This window comes from Letharia columbiana (genome assembly GCF_014066305.1).
Source record: "Letharia columbiana isolate WasteWater2 chromosome Unknown Sc0000016_s0, whole genome shotgun sequence".
NCBI lineage: Eukaryota > Fungi > Ascomycota > Lecanoromycetes > Lecanorales > Parmeliaceae > Letharia > Letharia columbiana.
Genome location: NW_023501056.1, coordinates 676068 through 697655, shown reverse-complemented (window position 1 = coordinate 697655; position 21588 = coordinate 676068). Strand labels below are relative to the sequence as shown.

Sequence of the window (21588 nt, the reverse complement as noted above, 5' to 3'; positions counted from 1 at the left end):
TCTCGTCACCCACCTTGCCGAATGCTGTCTTCCGGCCCCACTGTCGATTCATATCCCATGATCTACTCCCTCAATGTCTCGCTACGAAAGTTCCTCCTCACAACTTGCTGGACATGTCTAGCGCCTTCTTACACTTTCCATACACGCCATCATTTTCGTGCTATATTTCTTTATCTCCTTTGTTCTCTCATACCTATATCAACTAGCCATCCCGTCCCGCACAGCTGTCCATCTTTAACCCTCTACAACAACATCCTAAATCCTAAACACAAAATCCAAGCCAACATGAGCCACCCAACTTCCAACCATCATCATCATTGCACCCCAGTGCACCAAGCCGTCTTCGTCCTCACCTTTAACGCCTCCCACTGGAACGAGGCCCATATCCCACCGCTGACCGAAACCGCAGGCACCACCCTCTGCGGCAGCCCCGACTCGCCATTCGGTGTCCTGGGCGTCTACCACTCGAAGAGCTTGGCGGAGCGCGTCGGCGAGGACTGGGCGGGTCGACAACTCGACAACTTCCTGGACGACTGCAATCCTGCCCTCGAGACCGAAGAGGAGAGACAAGAGGCGCGGAGTCACTGGTGCGCAGGCGTGGATCCACGTGATGATGGGGTTTGGCAGTACAGCATCTGTGGTGAGCAGTGTGATGAGTTGGTGGTAGAGGTGAGTGAGCGGAGGGTGGTGGGGCGTGTTAAAGGGTGCGAGGATGGAGAGGAGGATGAGGACGACGATGACGATGATGATGACGATGACGATGAAGAGGGAGGGGAAGAGGAAGGGCAGGAGGGTGAGGAAGAGAAAGAGGGGGGAGGTGGAGGAGGATGACTGCAATGAGTGCAACGAGGCCGACGCCAGGGCGGCCGTGGATAACTCGGGAAATGGTATTGAGAAGGGGAAATAGGAAGTGGCAAGCACTGACGACCTGACATGAGCTCAGCATATCTTTTCGGCCTTCAGACAGTGCGGCATGGTTCTTAGGTAAGTTTGCTCAAGGCGATGGTAGTACGGGTAGCAATTTTTCACAACCAGTGAGTTTTCTAGACGCGTACAGTGATGGGGAGGCAGATTTCAAGAAGTTGCTGCTTCGCACGTTTGGGTCCGGTCTCCGCCCCTTCACGGCGTAGACCTTACAGGCATCCCCAGACTGCCAGAGCCGATGTCACTGTAGAGCTTGACAATTCGAATGCTAGGTGCCGGATGTTGAGACCCCAGTGTAGGCGGTTCTTGAAGTTTGTCACTTGAACAGCTCGCGCCATGGCATACTGCTGGCAGAGAGTTCAAAACGACTAACAAGATGAACGACTGGAAATGAGTTGTGGGGATAAGCTTAGGAAGGCATATGATCTTATGAAGGAGAGACGGTATTGTGACGACGATACCTTCTAACAGTGTTTTAATAGGGAAGATTCAAAGGCGAGGTCAATGGGACCACGTGGACATCATCAAGGACAAGCGATCGACCTATCTATTTCCATAGACTTTCAAAACGAGATCTACAGCTGGCGTAGGCCTCGAGGATCGGCAGAGACCTACGCATGCGCGGTCGAGGTGACCTTGGCATGGGGGCTAGAGCGGGACCTCGTTGTCAGCTCGTCCTTGTTGCATGGAGCGTGTTCCACCCTACGGTTTGAATCTTGTACATCATGTACGTGCTTCGTCTTGCGCGCATCCGGCTGTGCATAATGTACCAGGTCCAATGGGGCAACCGAGTCGGTTTCGATCTAACGTCTGACTTGTGGCTAATGTGGCGGAGCAGGGCAAGTTTTCTGCTGCAGTGAGTGGACAAAATCCCCCGAAGAGATGTCGGATGCCTGAAGCTAGATGAGAATGTGCTAGAGTACCCTCTGTAAATTGGTCAGAGCTCACTCTCCGTCATACCTTTAAATGTATCCTTTCTTCATGCGCACGAGCCGAGGGAGCACCTTCTTCTTCCCGTACTGTTGTGAGAGAAGAAGAGCAAGTGAAGACGATCTCCCTGCTAAAAAAGTCTACACGACTCATAGCAATAAGGACACGCAAAGTATCCTCTTCTTTGGAAATCCCCAGGGGCACGAGGCATCATCAATCTCTCGCTATTCGATGCTGAAGAGGGCCAGGTGGAATGTGAAACCATCTCATCATCCATCAGTAGCCACGTTGAATTCGGCAAGGTCTGTAGTAACTGCTCCAGGACAAGGAATGGATTCGGCCGTCGAGAGATCGATACTGTGTGAGTCTCTTGTCCGCAACATCTGATCCTGTGTCCTCGGATCCACTGGGACGGCTGAAGAGACATTTAACTGCGTATCCGGAAACATATGGTCAACAGTGTCTTGGTCTTTCATCACTACGTCCTCGACTATTTGTGACGTTTTCTCCGCTTGTTGCTTCTTGTACTCAAGGTATTGGCGACTTTTGATGGAGACATTTCCGACCCGAAGTCCTGGCCATTGTTCCGCTTGTGGAAACTTGTTTCTGACATGCTGCAAGTCGATGCTTTCCCATTGGGCAACACTTATTCAGGAAGACATGAAATTTCTGTCGTATGATAGCGGCTTATCACGAATGATGACAGACAAGGCGTAAAGGTTGTCCACGTCGCTCTCCAGGCCATACAAAAGCTTTTACAGTTGTGTCTCCCTTGGCATCGCCGATCGGGTATCGAGCGATCTAGAACCTTCGTCTTCGGAAGAACCGCTGTCCGGAGGAAGCTCAATAAAGGGAATGCATGTCCCGTTCATTATCGAGGCGGCTGAGATGAGTTGGTGGATTGTCAGAAAGTGTATTGACATATTGTTAGAGATTCCACTTACAGTCGCCAAGGGTCTCGCACAGACCGCTCTGGATTTCCATCACAAGATCTTTTGTAGAGGTAGTGTCCTCCACAAGACGGTAGTCTAAAGACTTGCGCCGACTTGATTTGCTCCAACGTCGCGCCCATACTTTGTATCGCCCGTAGGGATCTTCCACTTTCCAGACAGGCATCTGGTCACAGTGAACCTGGCGCGCCGTCGGGTACAATTTACAAAGTGTTTCGAACGAGGGTATGCAGCTAGCATAATATTGGCGAACTGTATGCGCCATGATGCTACGGATGTCGAGTGGGTGCACCGTTGGAGATTGGAAGACTGCTGCTGCTCCAGAGATGTTGATGATTCCTTGGAGATTTAGCAGGAGTCGAAGAAGAATTCAGTCTTGATGTAATCGTTTGCTAACGGACGGCCCTAACACTGGACGCAACGCTTGAAAGCTCACAATTGATAGAACAGTCATTCTTCAGTCCGTGAAGCGCAGAGTACTTGTGCTAAGCCGCTGGCCGGGTAGATAAGACCTTCCGATCGTTCTGCGTCTGCAAGAGGAGAGCGTTAGGAAATGTTGGTAGGCACTGTTAATCTAATCGGAGGCTTTCTTTGTTCCTGTCGATGAGCACACGCACCGTGCCGCGCTGTGATTAGTACATGAAAGCAAGGTCAAGATGCCCCGTGTGACTTATAGGCACGCGCCTACGACACGGACCTCAATGAAACAAGTCAATGCGCTAGAAGGACCACAATTGCGACAGCCTTCCAGAGATTGGGCATGGAGCGGCAGCATCTGGCCTTACATGGTACTTGAAGATCTCTGGGATGTTCCTCTCCCTGGTTCTGTCTCGACTACATGATAAACTTCCCTTCATCTGTCTATATTTCATACCTTTCACTTCGCCCTATTTCAATTCCCCTCTCCTTGTCCTCCAACTCCAAATCCTTTTGGAAACTCTGTCTCCGTCTCCATCTCCAGTTTTTCTTGGATCCTCCTCTCCGTCATCGCCGCGTGCTGCTTTCGATATTTATACCACAAAATCAATCCGGGTAATACTAAGGCCAGAACAACGACTGAGACCACAAGGCCAATGGCAGCCTTGTCTCTTGTACTTAGGCCGTTCGAGGCCGGCTTCGAGAGTGGAGACTCTGTGGCTACCAAGGCTGCTGTATTGGATGAAGACAGCAAGGACGTTGGGGACGCTGCTCCCGAGATCGTTGAAACTGCAACATTGACGAATGCAGTGGTATCTGTGTTTGCCATGTGTACGGCTAATGACCCGTTCTCGCACAGACACCCCAATCAGGCACCTTGAGAAATTGGACGAACGAGGTTGCTGCGGCAGATTGGTATTGGGCAGGGTTGGCATTGGTAGATAGTTGGGCGACCGAGTAGGGCGTTTGTAATGGGGTTGAGGCACCTGAAACTGTGACGCAGAGTCCATTTTGAGCGAAGGCGGACGTCATGGAATAGGCTGTAAACAGCAAGTACTCTTCATGAGAAGAAGACACGTCCGTAAATCCTGGCGCTAGAAAACAATGGTTGCAAGATGCTGGCACAATTAGATTTCGTCATGTACTGCCGGCCTGACCTGGGATCAAAACGTACAAGTCGGCGCCGGAGTTGTAGACTGCCCCATACACAGTTCTGCTATAGAGCAAGCTCCCAGTAATAATAGAAATAAAGACATCGCGAAGGATAATGGAGCTTTTGGAATGGTGAGAATGGTGAAGAATGTTTCAGTTGACTTCAGAACCAGCGATGGAGAGGAAATTTGAAAGGTTCTGGGTGAAGAAAAAGGCTTTAATATATGGCATGGCTGCTGTAGGCTGACTGCGCCAGCGGGCCTAGGTACTCTTTGCTAGGCTAGGAAAATCCTTTGTTGATCATCGAAGATAGGGGCTGCACCGGGCATCCAGCAGTAGTCCTCAAGGATATCAGCCGGGTTGAGCGAGCTCGAAGAGTTATTTATTATTATTTATTAATTAAATATTATTAATAATTATTTTTTTTTTTTTAAAAATTTTTTATTTTTATATTATTTTATAAAAATATATTTTATTTTAATATATTTTTTTAAAGTTAGAAATTATAATATATATATCTTAAATAATATTAACGCGATTAGTACGCCTAAAACGAGCTTATATAAATATAAAATATATTAAGAATATTTAGATATCTAACTTTCTCTATAGCGATAATAATAAAATATCTTCGAACTTTAGATATTAATCTCTTTATATCTTATAGTAATATTCTTTCTCTATATAATAGCGAAGTCTAAAAACTTTTAATAATTTAAATTAAAAGAAATTTAAAAATTTATATATTTAATTCCCGCGTATAAAAGTAAAGTAGATATTACTTTAGCGATTTTATAAAATTCTAAAAAACGAGTAGCGGGTTAAACTCTTTCTCGCTCTTATTAAAGTAATATTCTAGATATCGCGAAAGTATAAAGAAGTAGAGTAATTATCGTAATTCTAATAATATCTTATATACTATTAATAATATTAATATCTTCTTTTATACTACTTTTAAATCTAATATTTAATATTTTATTTTTAATATAATAATAGCGATTAGTTATAAGATTATTAATATTTTAAAATATCTAGATAATATAAATATTTAATAATATTATACTCTAATTAAGTTATAGAGTTAATAATAATATATAAATCTAAGCGAGATTAAAAATAGACTTAAATTAAAATAAATATAAACGATCTACTATTTATTTAATAATAAAGACGTTATTTTAATAGTAAGAATAGACTTTAAAAAGAGTCTTATCTTTTACTCTTTATCTCTATTAAAATCGAACGATATAGCGATAATTATCTATCTACTTAATATACTATAGCTAAATTAATAAAGAAAGATTAATATACTATTTAATATTAGAGCTTTTATTCTAAACGATAAGAGTAATAATAAGAATAATCTATATAATATCGCTAAAGAATTCTATATATATATACTTATTAGCTCTAAAATCTTTATAGATAATAATATATTTAAAATTATTATAATAGAGAATATCGGTTTTATCTCGCGATTTAATCTTATTACTATTAATAAGATATATATAATTTATTAATAGAGCGATAGCTTTTATTTTAAATATAGTAAGCTTTATAGTATAAAAGTATTAACTTTAAATATATCTTAATTTAAGATCTTAGCGATATTAGATAGTTAATTATTAGATATCTATCGATATCTAATTAATTTTAAAAATAATAGATTTATCGAGATTATAAAGACTTCTATTAATTATAAAGATATTATACTTAATATTAAGACTTTATAAAAATCGAAGAATTCTTTTAAAAATCTTCGTTTCTTAATATAAAGATCGGTTTATATATTTAATAAGACTATTATTTACGTTAATATTATTCACCTTAACTATAAGATTATTAATTAGTTAATTTAATAATATATAAATATAGATTAGATAGTAAGAGAGATAAAAAGACTCTTTCGAGTTTATAATAGCGAAATAAATAAAGAGAAATTAAAAATTATAGCTATCGAATTTAAGATATTAATCTTTAGAGTTCGATTTCTTATTACTATTAACGCTTTCGAAATAGATATTAATAATTTAAATATACGTCTTATCGTATAGTAGCTATTACTTAAAAGTATTTATTCTCTATTAAGTATATAATAACGAGCTAGCCATATAGTCTATATATTAAATATATATAATAATTTTATCTAATTCGTCGAGAAAGATTTAATTAGCCTACTATTTATAGACTTAGCTATCTCTTTAATAAAAGAATAAAGAATAAATATTAAACGACTTATAAGAATATTAAGAGAATAATATATTATTATTAATTAATCTTAATCTAAGTATATTTAAAAGGTCTTTCTAGAGTATTTCGACGAGACTAAATTAATAATAATAATCTATTCTATCGAGTATTATAATTACTATAAAAACGTTATTTTTATAAAAACTCTAGTTATATAATTTAAAGAAAGAGTTATATATTATATATTATTCGCGAGATTAGATAATATATAAAAGAGATTATTTATATAAAATTAGATGAAATATATAAAATTATATTATAAAACTAATATCGATAATATTATCGAGGCGAATATCTTTTTAAATAAAAAGATTATAAAGAAATAAGCTAATAAGATTAACTTTATTCTTATTATAGAAGATTTTATAAATCTATATATTAGATAAGATTCTTATTAAAAAAATTAGTATAAGTATAAGCTATATAAAATAATTAGATATTAATCTAAGGAAATTACTATTATTAATAATAAATATAATATTAATATAATAAAGAGAAGAGAGTAAATTAAGATTATTAAGATATACGCTATTATAATTATAATTAAAGAGAATAAATATAAATAGAGGATAGCGAATTTAATAACAGAGAAGATAAGGGTTATAAAAGAAAATAAGAGGATATATATAAGGGAAATAAAAGAATAAGAGAATAGATTAAATAAGATTAACCTAGCTATAAAGAAGCTAGATACTCTTTAAAAGAGAAAAGATTCTTTAACTAGAATAATATTAATTATAAAGAAATAAAAGTAAAAAGAGAGTAGATCTTTATTAATTAATATTTTAATAAATAAATAAAGAATTAATAAAAGAAAAGATAAGAGTATTATATATTAAGAGCTTTAGAAATTAAACGAATAGCTTAAATATAGCTAGAATAATAGTATTTTAAAATTAGAATTAATATAGAAGAATATTAATATAAAGATAGAAAATAAGAATTTAATTATAGCGAAATTCTAATACTATTTCTTCGTAAAGATCTACTATACTTATTTATTAATCGTTTAAACTATTATAAAGACTATTAATATTTTAAATACTATTCTTTCGAGTATATTAAAGTTTATTACTCTCTTAATTAAGTAATTATAAAGTTATTTAATAATTTATATTTTTAAATATAGACGAAGAAGAAATCTTCTAGCGAGGTTCTTCGATAGCGATAATAATAGCGATATTATCTTTTCTAGATACGCTATAACTCTTATTATTAGTATAATATCGTAATATTATAAAGCTTTAATTTTAAAGAAAATCGAAGAAGAATTAAATAAATAATAATTAGATAGATAATTTACTATCTAATAACTACTTAAGATTATATTTCTAGATAAAGAAGAAATCGTTAAATAATGCGATTTAATTAATCTAAGTATTTTTAAGTTATAAATATTAAACTATAAATCGACGTTATAAGAGCTTCTAATAAGTTTTAAATATCTTTCTTTATAAATCGCTATATATAAGAAATCGTTAGAGAGTTTAAACGGCGATAGTAAGATTTAATAATAGCGTAATATAGCTTCGAAAGTAGTTCTTAGATATATTAATAAGAGATATATACTTAATAAATCTTTTAAAGTATTACTATTAATTAATAAAAGTCTAAGCGATTAAATATTAATAGCTAAAAAATAAGATTATAGCGTATTTTATAAACTTCGAAGTAAATTTTAAATAAAGTCTATTTATTTAAAAACGACGTTTATTTATTATATATATTTAAATAGAAGTCTTTTATATTATTATTATTATTTATATTATCTAACTTTTAATTTAACTCTCTTCTTTCTTCTAATAAGATCTTATTTATAAGTAAATTATTAAATAATTACTTATTATATATATTAACGATCTTAAATATACTCGCTACGCTATTAAAGAATAGATTTAATACTACTTTTATATTAAATCGATTATTATCTTATTATATAAAGTTTACTTATAACTCTTTAATATATCGAAATAAGTTGATAGCGAGATTCTTTATCGAGTAATAATTATTTTAATAGATCTTAAAGTATAATTAGAACGACTTCTTAATATTCTTAAAAAATTAAGTATTAAGAGAGATATACTTAAATAGATAGTCGAAATCGAATAAAGAATTACACCGCTTACGAAATATAATTTTTATTTTGCTATTAAGATACTTATTAAATAGATTAATCTCTTTTTATATATCTTATTATCTAGTTATATTAATAAGAGAGTTAAAAAGAATAACTTAAGTTAATCTTTCGTCGATAGCGAAGCTATCGCTATTATAATTAGTATAATACTTTTATTAAAGTATTAATTTCGCGTAATAATAAAACCTCGATTTATAAAAAAAGAAATATATTTAATTTAAAGTATAAGAAATTAAGTTAATATTACTTTATTTAATATTATACTTTAGAATAAAATATAGCTTTATACTCTATAAGAACTTTATATAATTCTAGCGGATAATATTCTTTTTATTAGCTAATTTCCTAATAAATAGATTCTTTCGAATAGAGATTACGATTTTATTTATCTCTTTAGCTATATAAATAATAAGCTAATACTCTATTATAGTATAACTCTACTCGCTATTAAAAGGCGAGATATATATTTAGAATATCGTAATTATTTAAGTCTAAAACGAGTAAGTAAGAAACTTATCTAATATTTAGAAATTATTCTTTTCTACTAGCTCGATATTCTTTTAATTTTAAAAATTCTAAATATATCGTAGATATAATAAATTATTAAATTTATAATTTATTTACTTAGATTTCTAAAAATAACTATCTCGATTAACTATTTTTAAATTAGTCTTATTAATCTTTTCGAGATTAGATAATAAAGTACTCTTTTAATAAACTTTATAAATAATTATTAAATAAACTATTTTAATATAAAATAGAGACGATATAGATATTAACTAGGTTATTTAATTAAAATTAGAAGTCTCTTACTTAGTATAACGTCGTTTAATACTTTATAATCGAGCGAATATAAGCTAATCGCTATATATAAAACGTAAATTAATACTTTAATAGAGATCTTCTTATAGAATTTTAATTTACTCTATATAAATATTTTTAATAATCTTAAGATTTTCTTTTATAATACTCTTATTAATATTAATAGAATTAAGAGAATAACTCTTAATCTTATAAAGAGATAGTTTATTTATCTTTAATATATAAGTAGTCGACTTATCGTTATATAATATACGCTATTATATAAGAAAGATATAATAAATAGCGAGATAAATAAGATAATTAATATATTAAAACGATTCGATTAGTCTATATCGCTCGTAATATAATATACTCTTATCGAGAGATTATCTTATTTATTAGCGAGTATTATCTTTATATAATCTAGATATATTTAATATATAGCGTAAACTTAGAGATTTTAAGTAATTTATTATAGAGGCCTTTAATCTATCGAGAGATATATCGCCTTCTTTAATAATATAGTCAATAATTATCGACTTTAACTTTCTATTACTATTTATTCTCTATTTCTTAACTTTCTATATTTATTTTAGATTATTATACTATATATAGTAGTTATTAAAATAATCTATAAACTAGATTTAATTAATATCTTTAGCGCTAGATTCTCGAATATATTATAAGATTCTTTAATAAAATATAATTAACTCGAGCTTATTATAAAGCTTTAGAATTAATCGTTTAACTTTATATAAATATATAAGAATATTTAATTAAATAGAGATTAAGCTAGTCTTAATCTTTTATTATTAAAAGTATATAATATTAAATAGTATAGTAATAAATTCGAATTAAGATCGTTCAAAGTTCTTCTTTTTCTTTATATACTAAGATTAAATAATAATTAATAAGAGATTAATAAAATATAATATTCTATTTTTAATCGCATCGTATAATTAATTTAGATTTATATTATAAAGTCTATTTAAGTTATTTATTATCTATCGCTTAAAAAGATTTAAATTATTAATCGCGAGAACCTTACTACGTAGTAGATTCGAAATTTACTTTATTCTTTCTAATATAATCTTTTATTAACTCGACTAAGTACGCTTAATAGACTTATTAATCGAATTATTCTTTAGTAGAGTATCGAGTAAAGAATTATTTTTAATATAAAGTTTTATAAGAAGATTATACTATAGAGAACGGCCAGCTATAAAAGTCCTTTATTCGCGTTCTTATATATCTTTTAATAAGTTATAAATACTTAGCTCTTTCTTTAATAGTATATCTATAATATTCTTAATCTTTCTAGCTCTTATTTTCTTTAGCTTTCTCTTCTTAATTATAATAGTTATCTTTAGCGAGATATTACTCTCTCGCTTATTATCTAAATACTATATTAACGTAAAAGAGGCGAAAAGTTCTAGTATATATTTATAGATAGATAAGATAGACTTTATAGCGATAATAGATAGATTAGATATTAATTAATAATATAGAAAATAATTAAAGATAAGATCTACTTAATAAGATCTAAAGATTCTTATTAAGACCTCGTTAAGACCTCTTCTTAATAAGATCTCTTTTATATTTAAACTAATTATTCTTTATTAATTTATCTTCTTATTTTATTAGTCTTCTAATTAGTTATAACCTTCTTCTTCTTATTTAATATTATTTAAATTAGAGTTATTATATATAATAGATTTATTATATTCTATTTTATTATATTACTCTTCTAAATAAGTCTTACGCGTAAAGATCTATTAATAAATTATTTAATAACGTATTTCTAATATAGTCTAATCGTCTAATACGCTATATATAGAGAGTATAGTTATAAAGCTTTATTATCGCCTTAATTTTTTTTATATAATCTTATATAAGAAGATTCTATTAAAAATTCTTAAAGTAAAAGAGAATATTACTTAACTTTTAATCTTCTTTAATAAGAAATATATTAATTACTAATAAATTTAAAGTTTAATATTTCTTACTATTTTCTTAAAATTATAGCGTTAAAATAATTAAATAATATTTAATTAAATTATTTATAACGACGACGTAGATCTTTCTATATTTAAAGATATCTTTTTCTATATTTTATATATCTATAAGAGACTTCGACGTTATATAAGATATTCTTATTTATTAATATCGCCGCTATTAATATCTAACTTTATATTAAAAGAATAAATTATCTCCGCTTCGCTCTCCGCTCTACTCTTCGTAAGTTTAATTACTTATTTATTTATATATATCGCCGTAGCGATACTCTACTTACTTACTTACTTATTTACTTACTTATTTACTTACTTACTTACTTACTTATTTACTTATAAGAATTACCGCGGCGATAAGTTATCGCGGCGATACTCTACTTACTTACTTACTTACTTATATAATCTTATTACCTATCGCCGAATTATCGCCGCGGCGACTCTTTATCTAAAAAATAGAGGGAAATTATAAAAAATAAGAAGAGACTACGATATTTAATCGAAGTAATAAACTAATTAATAAGGCTACGCATTTTTCTTAATACGTCGTATTATCGATTCGGCGAGTACTATAGCAATTACCTCGAGAATTAAATTATAAGAGAATTTCTATATAATACTACGCGTTTATTAAGATATATAATATTTTTAAAGTATTAATATCGCTGCTATAGCTAAGTTAGCTAAGTTTTTTAGTAAAATAAAATTAAAAGTTTACTTCTTAATTACTATACTACAGCTTCTAATTTAACGAGGGCCTATTTAACTATTTATTCGACTTTTTTTTTTTTTTTTTTTTTTTTTTTTTTTTTTTGGGTGGGTGGGGGGGGGGGGGGGGGGGGGGGGGGGGGGGGGGGGGGGGGGGGGGGGGGGGGGGGGGTTTTTTTTTTTTTTTTTTTTTTCTTTTTTTTTTGTTGGTTTTTTTTCCCCCGGGGGGGGGGGGGGGGGGGGGGGTGGTTTTTTTTTTTTTGGGGTTTTTTAAAAAAGGGTAAGTTTTTTTAAAAAAAAAAAAAAAAAAAACTGGGGTTGTTGGGAGAATTTTGTTTTTTTTTTTTTTTTTTTTTTTTTTTTTTTTGTTGTTTGGGAGGGGACGCAAGGCCCCCGTCCTTTTTTTTTTTTTTAGGGGGAGGGGGGGGGGGGGGGAAAGGAGGCTTTTTCCCCTTCATTTTTTTTTTTTTAAGAAGAAGGGGAACGTCTTTTTTTTTTTTTTTTGTTGTTTTCACATTTTTTTTTTCATTCCTCACCAAAAAAATTTTTTTTTTTGGTTTTTTTTATATTTTTTTTTTTTTTTTTTTTTTTTTTTAATAAAAATTTTTTTTACTACTTTTTTTTTTTTTTTGTTTTTTTTTTTGGTGGTAAAGTGGAGAGGGGGGGGGGGGGGTAGGGTTTGAGATGGTGGGGGAAGGAAAAATTGTTTGGTAAAAAAAAGACCTTTCTGGGGGGTGGCAATAAGCGCTGATGCCTTGTGACCTTAGGCGTGAACTCGTCTGCGTTCGTGGAAGAGGATGGTGTCTGGACAGGTGAAGTCTCTGACGATGACGATGAGTTCTCAACAGAGCTCGTTCAGAATGCTGGACCTCGGGTAGCAAAGAGAGGAGGAGTAACCCTCTTGACTGGGGAGCGTGACTTGTTGATCTGTAGGCTGCATTGGTACGGAGGAATACTAGGGTTCTGGCTTTGTCTATGTTGTAGGGATGAGGTATCGTATCGTATCGTATCTAGAGGTTGAAGTCTGGGTATAATCTGGATACCAGAAAGGGATATGGATCGCCTCCTCAGCTGCTTAACAATAGTCGAAGAACTCACAGCAGCCTCCTGGCTGAACTGCTCTACGACGTTGCTGCAGCTGATTGAAGCACAACGATTGTATAGGTAATTCGTGATTAGTACACCATAGAAATCCCTCAAGCCCCGCCTTCGGCTCCAGATGAAGAGTTCATACTTGGAGTGGGTGAAGATGTCCATTCTTCTTGCTACGATTTATTCTATGTACTAGAAAATCTAAGAGGAAATAGTCCGTATAATATATACTAGGGCGCGGGCTACTTAGTAGTAAAAAGCTAGTTAAGTATTATAGAAATATTAAAAATATCGCTATAATTAAATATATTTATAATACTATATTTAATTAATTCTTCGAATTCTCTTTATAGCGATATTTAAGAAATAATTTATATCGTTAATTAATTTTAGAATATATAAGATTCTCTATAGCTTTATAATTATTATATCGAATTATAATAGATATTATCGAGTAGATATATATATTATAATTAAATACTAATCGTTCTAAGAAGATTAAATAAGACTCGCTCTATATCTAAGAGTATATATTCTTAAAAGCGTTAAATAACTAGTTATAACGTATATCGTTATTATTCTTATTATCTTTATTCTTATTATTCTTATTCTTATTATTCTTATCTTTATTAATAGTAACGATATCGATAATATCGTTATATAGCTTTAGAATAATATTATATTCGTAGAGAATTCGAGTATCTTCTAGCTATTCTATCGTATCTCGAAGCTCTTTATCTTACTATTTTATTAAATATAAATAGAATTCTCTAAATAATAAGTATTATAGTCTTATTAAGTAAGAAGATTATAATCTCGATATAAATTCTATATATTAAAGATTAAACGTTATATAAAATCTTAATAGCGAAATTTAAGATTATTATATTAATAAGAAGAATTAAAAAGAAGTATAGTAAACGATTTATTAAAGCCTTCGAATATATATTAAAAAGATTTATAAGATATTATAGATTAAGATTAATAGCGTATTATAATATTATATATCTATAAATCTAAAAAGTAAATTTTCGTATAATTTCCGCCGGGTTCGTATTATAAGTACGATTTAGCACGATTTAGTCTATTAAGCAGACTTTACCTATATCTAACTCTTTTCATTAATTCTACTAGTTTAGCAACTTCAAAAAAATTTTAGCAACTTTAAAAATTCTATATAATATACTTTAATATACTCTAAGTATTATTCTATATACATATAACATCAATATATATTATTATTAATATACGTATTATTATACGCTATATTAGAGTATTATCTACGCGACTAATTTTATTAAATTCTTTAATTTCGTAGTTAAATTTAAGTTGGCGTTAATACTTATTATTATAGAATCTTATCGTCGTAACGTTAATTATTAGAACTTTTCTTTTTTTATATATATTACTATTAAACTAATAAAACTAGCGAAAAAGATTAAAATAGTTATTAAATCGACGGAATTTGGGCGGATTCTAATTAGATTTACTTGTTACGAGCGTACCCTTGACACACCACTCAGCCCTATGGCTAGCGGGCCTTGGCGGAGGCATCTCCTACTATATCATGCCTCCTTCCCACATACATAGTTCGGTAGCCTTATTATCCTTGATCTACCTCACCCATACTGGTATCGCACCTATGCTGGTCCTGACATTATAATAAGGCTCCTTCGTACACCCGGCGAAGAGAAACTTAAACGAATACACTCGAGGATAGCAGAGTAACTAAACAGCTACCAAATATTTCACTTTCTGCTCGAAGCAAGCGACCGAGCCTAATAAAGAAAACGCTAGGTATTTCTACCATACAGAAGCCCCACCACACACTCAAATCATAAACCACCTACATCACTCGAAAGAACCTACATCAAACAACCTACATTATCAACGGTAGCCCAATCCATCAAAAAACGAGTCCCCTACATCGAATACAAGAAATCCTTCTCCGCTCCGCATCACAAAATTTCAAAGACCTCTCCGCTTCACTCCGTTCTCACCTACATCGACACCAAGATACTTCTTCCTTCCTTCCTCCCTACAACAAACGAACTTCAGAGATCTCTCCGCTCCATCTTTACCTACATTCAACACATCATAAATTCCGACCTAAACCCACCTACATCAACACTCCCACTCTCACAGTGAGCCTACTACAAGGGCAGCAAACGTACGACCTCTTCACTGAGCATGTCGACAACACACATAGTGAGCCTGCTACAATGGCGACGGGAACAGCCCCGAAACGACTACGATTCGACCTCTTCACTGAGCATGTCGACAACACACATAGTAAAGCCTGCTACCAAATGGCATTCACCACATTCAATTCTTTCCCTACCTCCCTACCAAACCTACGAATCGACAAGCGCGGCTGAGTTGAGACAAAGGATGGAATGGAGGATGGACTTGATGGCAAGAGCATGGGAGACACAGGGCAAATCTACAGTGAAGCTCCCAGGCCAGGCTGCCAACAGGTGTTGGAGTTGAGTTCATGACACATGCATGCGTTGGATTTTCTTCAATTCTACCGATGGACTTGATGGCAAGAGCATGGGAGACATAGGGCAAATCTACAGTGAAGCTCCCAGGCCAGGCTGCCAGTAGGTGTTGAAGGCAAAAAAGTGGAGGACTATGACAAGCAGACTGGGCAAGGAGAAGAACTCGGAGAATCTTGCTGGCACGCAGGCAAGATATGGCCAATATCTCCAGGATCTCTGCAGGACAATGTGGGTATGGCAGGCATGGATGGCACAGTCAAGACCAGCATGCGATCCGATGTTTTCGACTACTACCACTACACCTCGGCAAATCTTCTCCGGTCGAGGCCTACACGGACTATGGATGTTTGGAGACACAGGGCAAGCAATGGGCGTGCATCTCCGGTCTACCAGCCATGGGGGCCATGGCTATTGAGAGGGGGTAGTGGCGTAGTGTTACGAGCGTACCCTTGACACACCACTCAGCCCTATGGCCTAGCGGGCCTTGGCGAGAGGCATCTTTCCCTTACTATATCATGCCTCCTTCCCACATACATAGTTCGGTAGCCTTATTATCCTTGATCTACCTCACCCATACTGGTATCGCACCTATGCTGGTCCTGACATTACTGATTTTTTTTTTTTTTTTTTTTTTTTGGGCGATTGGTTTTTTTTTTTTTTTTTTTTTTTTTTTTTTTTTTTTTTTTTTTTTTTTTTTTTTTTTTTTTTTTTTTTTTTTTTTTTTTTTTTTTTTTTTTTTTTTTTTTTTTTTTTATTTTTTATTTTTTTTTTTTTTTTTTTTTTTTTTTTTTTTTTTTTTTTTTTTTATTTTTTTTTTTTTTTTTTTTATTTTTTTTTTAAAAATTTTTTTTATTTTTTTTTTTTTTTTTTTTTTTTTTTTTAGGGTCGTGTGGGGGTTGGGTTTGGGGGGGGGTGGGTTGGGTTATTAGGGTGGGTGTTTAATTTTTTTGGTGGGGGGGGGGTGTTTTGTGGGGGTGGGCCCTGCCGGGGGGGGGGGGGGGGGGGGGGGGGGTTGTTTGTGGGGTGCGTTTTTATCCCCCCCCCCCCCTCAAATAGCCATGGCCCCCATGGCTGGTAAACCGGAGATGTAGGCCTATTGCTTACCTTGTATCTCCAAACATCTATAGTCCGTGTAGGTCTCGACCGGAGATGATTTGCCGAGGTGTAGCGGTATGCTGGGCCGCATGCTGGTCTTGACTGTGCCATGCCTGCATTGTCCTTCAGAGATCCTGGAGATGTAGCCACATCTTGCCTGCGTACCAGCAAGATTCTCCGAGTTCTTCTCCTTGCCCAGTCTTCTTGCCATAGTCCTTCTTGCCATAATCCTTCTTTAGAATTGAAGAAACTCCAACGCATGCATTCACCTCCAACACCTTTTGGCAGCCTGGCCTGGGAGCTTCACTGTAGATTTGCCCTGTGTCTCCCATGCCCTTGCCATCAAAAATCCATTGCATCCTTTGTCTCAACTTGTAGCTATCTTGCTTGGTAGTTGTCCACTGCATCCATCCGCTTTGTAAGCCTACCGCTTCGACTGCCGATCCCACGTACCCGCTTCGACTGCCAGTACCCCGTAGGCCTACCCGTCCTAAGCTGCCAGTCCCATGTACCCGTCCTAAGCTGCCATAGCGAGTACTCAGCAGCCAATGACCTGACTGACATAGACCACTTCCGTAACTCAAGCACTTGCCGATCCGTGGGGTTTCGTGGGAGGTGAAGAATCGAATGTGTTGAATGCCATTTGGTAGCAGGCTCACTATGTGTGTTGTCGACATGCTCAGTGAAGAGGTCGGATCATGATCGTATTGCCGGGTCTGTTCCCGTCGCCATTGTAGCAGGCTCACTGTGTGTGGGGGTGTTGTTTTCCGTCAGTTTCTTTCTGATTCGCCTGCAGTACGAATGGTCCAGCGGTGCTTTATCCCTCCTGCTGTCCAGAGGCCGTTCCGCTGTCCCGTGAGGCTCTTTGGAATCGAGTTACCCGTTTGGTGGGCTGACCCAAGGATACGATGCCTCAAGTTCCTGTCTTGACCTCAACCGGTCGTGGTGTCTTGGTCTCAAGTTAGTATCTTGACAAAGCCCTTGCCAGCGCGTTTGTTTATTAACCATTCGTCCGCTAATCCGAATGGGCGTGAGTGTGCGTTGATTGGCCCGTATGTGTTTCTCTTCGCCGGGTGTACGAAGGAGCCTTATTATAATGTCAGGACCAGCATAGGTACGATACCAGTATGGGTGAGGTAGATAGGATAATAAGGCTACCGAACTATGTAGGTGGGAAGGAGGCATGATATAGTAGGGGATGCCCCCTGCCAAGGCACTAGGCCATAGGGCTGAGTGGTGTGTCAAGGGTACGCTCGTAACAATTCTAATCTTTTCCGCTAGTTCTATTAATTTAATAGTAATATATATAAAAAAAGAAAAGTTCTAATAATTAACGTTGCGATGGCAAGATTCTACGACGATAAGTATTAATATTAATTTAAATTTAGCTATAAAATTAGACGATTTAATAAAATTAGTCGCGTAGATAATACTTTAATATAGCGTATAATAATACGTATATTAATAATAATATATATTAATATCATATATATATAGAATAATACTTAGAGTATATTAGAGTGCATTATATAAAATTTTTAAAGTTACTAAAAATTTTTAAAGTTACTAAACTAATAGAACTGGCGGAAAGAATTAGATATAGATAAAGTCTACTTAATAGACTAAATCGTACTTATAATACGGACCCGGCGGAAATTATACGAAAATTTACTTTTTAGATTTATAGATATATAGCTAATTTTAAGAGCGTAATTAAAAGAGAATATATTTATTTTTCTATTATTAACGCTTTTTTTAATAACGATTTATAGTACGTATACGTAATAGTAGAAAAAGAAGTACTATAATCGAAAAGAGTTAATTAAGATATAATTTATAGAGATAAAATTCTTTTAAAGAAGAAATAAAGAGAGACGAAGATAAAGTTAAGATTATTAATAAAATTTAATATTTATAATTAAGAAATTTAATTACTTTTCGAATAGATAGTAAGACTTTCTCGATTTAGATCTTAATAATACTTTTTAAAACTTGTCGATAAGAAGAAAGCTAGCTTTTTAATTAGTTAGATAATATTAAATATAAACGTAATATAGAGTATAAATATCTTAGTAAAAAAACAGGCTTTTTTAATTTGAGCTATATTATATATATTTCTATATATGAATCTTATTTTTTTTTTTAAAATCAATCTATTATTATTCCTAATAATAATACTAATCATGCTCAAGCACTTGCTCTCTATCATATATGGCAAGAGCCATATCGTAAACGCTCAACCTTGCTGATTATAAGCATAGCGGAGCATATACCTCTGGTAGGGATGCGGACTATTTCCCGTACTTCACCCAGCCAAAGCCATACACGAGTCTAGCTTATCAGCTAATACACTAGTCGTCAAGAACCGCTCTCTAAAAGCGAGAACTTCCCTAGACCAGACAATATCCTCTCCTGCCACGTCGATCTCGGTCTCCGGGCAGTGATATGTGATTTTCTGTGTCCCATTCCGGTGCGTGACGACTTTGGCCTAGACTGCCCCGCTACTAAAGACTGTCCCAACACGCACGCGCCCCTCTTCAGACTGTCCCATCTTATAGCCGTCTTGACCGTCCGCAGTAGGCGTTCCCCCACTTGCACTTGAGCTTGGGCCATCTATGACTGGAGTGGAGGTGGAGGTCTGAAATGGCAGCTGTGGCCCTTGGCTGCTACTTTTCAAATCTGTCAGCTTCTCTCTTGTGTCCCCCATCTCCGCAATGTCTCTGCCAACTCACCTGCCTTCCGCGTTTCCTAAACCCGTGCTTCTTCCCACATGTCCGAAGTTCATGCCTCTGGTGGTATCCGCGACCGGAATATATTGGTGGATAGAATCAAGTCTCCCAGATTCTGGCTCCGGTTGGCTATCCAGAAAAACTTCGATGTCTCGGTCATCGCACTTCCTTGTCGCCTAGGATGGTGAAGGGGGGTGAGGGTGATATATATTTGTACTGTGCAAAAACCAACCTAAATCAAGAAAACGCGATCGTGATCAAAAAGAGAGACGATAGGAAGACAATGGAACAAGGGGCCAAAGGAGGTCATCAGGCTTTACAGGAACTCATCGCTCTTGTCAACGAGACGATGGTATCTTTCCAAAGGTATTTCCGAGCGTTAGCACAGAGAACCCTAACTCATAGAAAAGACGGCAGTGTCACGAAGGAACTCCGTGAACGGCAAGAGCGAGAACCTGACAACTTCGACAAGCTATACGATGATGGAGATGAGAGAAGAAGGATCGCAAGAAGGGTCTCGAGGAAAAGGAACAGGTTCTCCAGGAGAACAAAGAGGAATTGGTGGATGCGATAAAGCATTCCTCTATCTTCGGAGACGGCTCAACGGTCAACGAGACCGATTGACTCTCTACTCCATTCCCCCCTGACGCTTCGGAATCTCATGCTCCGCCACAATCTTCGATATAGTAAGGAAGGTGATCGTTTGCAGATGAGTTGTGTAGTGAGGATGGTGATCGTTGGGAGGAGGAGAAGAAGAATGAAATCTGTGCACGGAAGCCTTCATTCGCATCGCCAAACGAATTTGCTACTCATGGCAAGTCTGTGGCGTGTTCCATGCACAATGTAACTGGAGGCATAATAAAGAAAAGAAACATCGCGACTCTCGGGAGCATTCCAAGTAATCCTACAGGAGGGATGAGAAGATAGGAAAATTGATGAAAAGATGGTCTTGTCCACGGGCTATATCTGTTGCCTTCACTGAAACAGGTCCAGCAATGTCGGCGGCAGTGGTTGTATTACTTGTGCTGTTTTCTTCTTGGGTTTAGGTAGATCATGAGCCTCAGTTCCAGCATACTCTTTCTTCTCCCTTGCGCCATGTTTGATTTGTTCCTTTTAGATCTTTGCGCACTTTGGGCAGCCATGGCCCTTCCACTTCGATTTGCAACATCAAGCGTCGCTTTTTGGCTTGTCCTTGTCGTCCTTCTTTTCACGCTTCGCTTTCTCTTTGTCTATGCTGAAGCATCTTGGATATCCAACGCCTCTCGGCCTGCTCAATTTGGGCACGTTTGAGACAGCCAATAGTGCTTTTGACAGGGGTTTTTTTTGGGTTCAGTCCCATCATTGAGGTCATGGTTGCCATGTAACAGATGCTTTCGTTCACCGCACAACCTTTGGAGCTCGAAGTGTTTCGAGCGACTGAGGGCACATTTACTTTGCTCGATGTAGAGCACGAACACGGGCGCAACGAAGGCGAAGAGCATCGTTTATGGGGAGGATCCGCGCCGGTCACAAGGTCGTCGTTAATGCAAACGGAGCATCGTTTATGTCGCGGACGTTGCCTTCATTCGTAGGTAGGGCTGTGTTGCCTTCGGAGGTGCCATCTCAAGAGTCAATTTGATGTCGAAGGGTCATATTGACGGTGAAGTAGGTGTGCAGAGAAGATAGACACTGTGTAATAGAGCGTCAGTGGCTGAATCCGATGTGTTCGTATGATCGCGAGACTTAAGAGTGTGGAGTTTGAGATCACGAAAATTAGGGTAAAGAGATTGAGGTTTGGGAAAGAGACAAAATCCTGGAAAACGCGAAAAGAACTATGGAAAAACATTCCAACAATGACTATTGATACGTTGTCCAAATCCTCCTTCCGGGGTTGGGAATCCCAATGAGTAACGC

At 35.3% G+C, this 21588-nt stretch overlaps 2 protein-coding genes across 2 annotated transcripts; one reads left to right on the top strand and one right to left on the bottom strand.

Annotated features, from left to right (window-relative positions):
• Positions 1-285: 285 nt before the first annotated feature.
• HO173_005822 (uncharacterized protein) lies at positions 286-831 on the top strand (the record flags this gene model as incomplete). The annotated part of the gene is made up of 1 exon (XM_037307736.1): positions 286-831. The coding sequence occupies one exon, from the start codon at positions 286-288 to the stop codon at positions 829-831; it is 546 nt and encodes a 181-aa protein (XP_037165545.1).
• A 16260-nt stretch (positions 832-17091) lies between these two features.
• HO173_005821 (uncharacterized protein) lies at positions 17092-17643 on the bottom strand (the record flags this gene model as incomplete). The annotated part of the gene is made up of 1 exon (XM_037307735.1): positions 17092-17643. One exon carries the CDS (start codon positions 17641-17643, stop codon positions 17092-17094), a length of 552 nt encoding a protein of 183 aa, XP_037165544.1.
• Positions 17644-21588: the final 3945 nt, after the last annotated feature.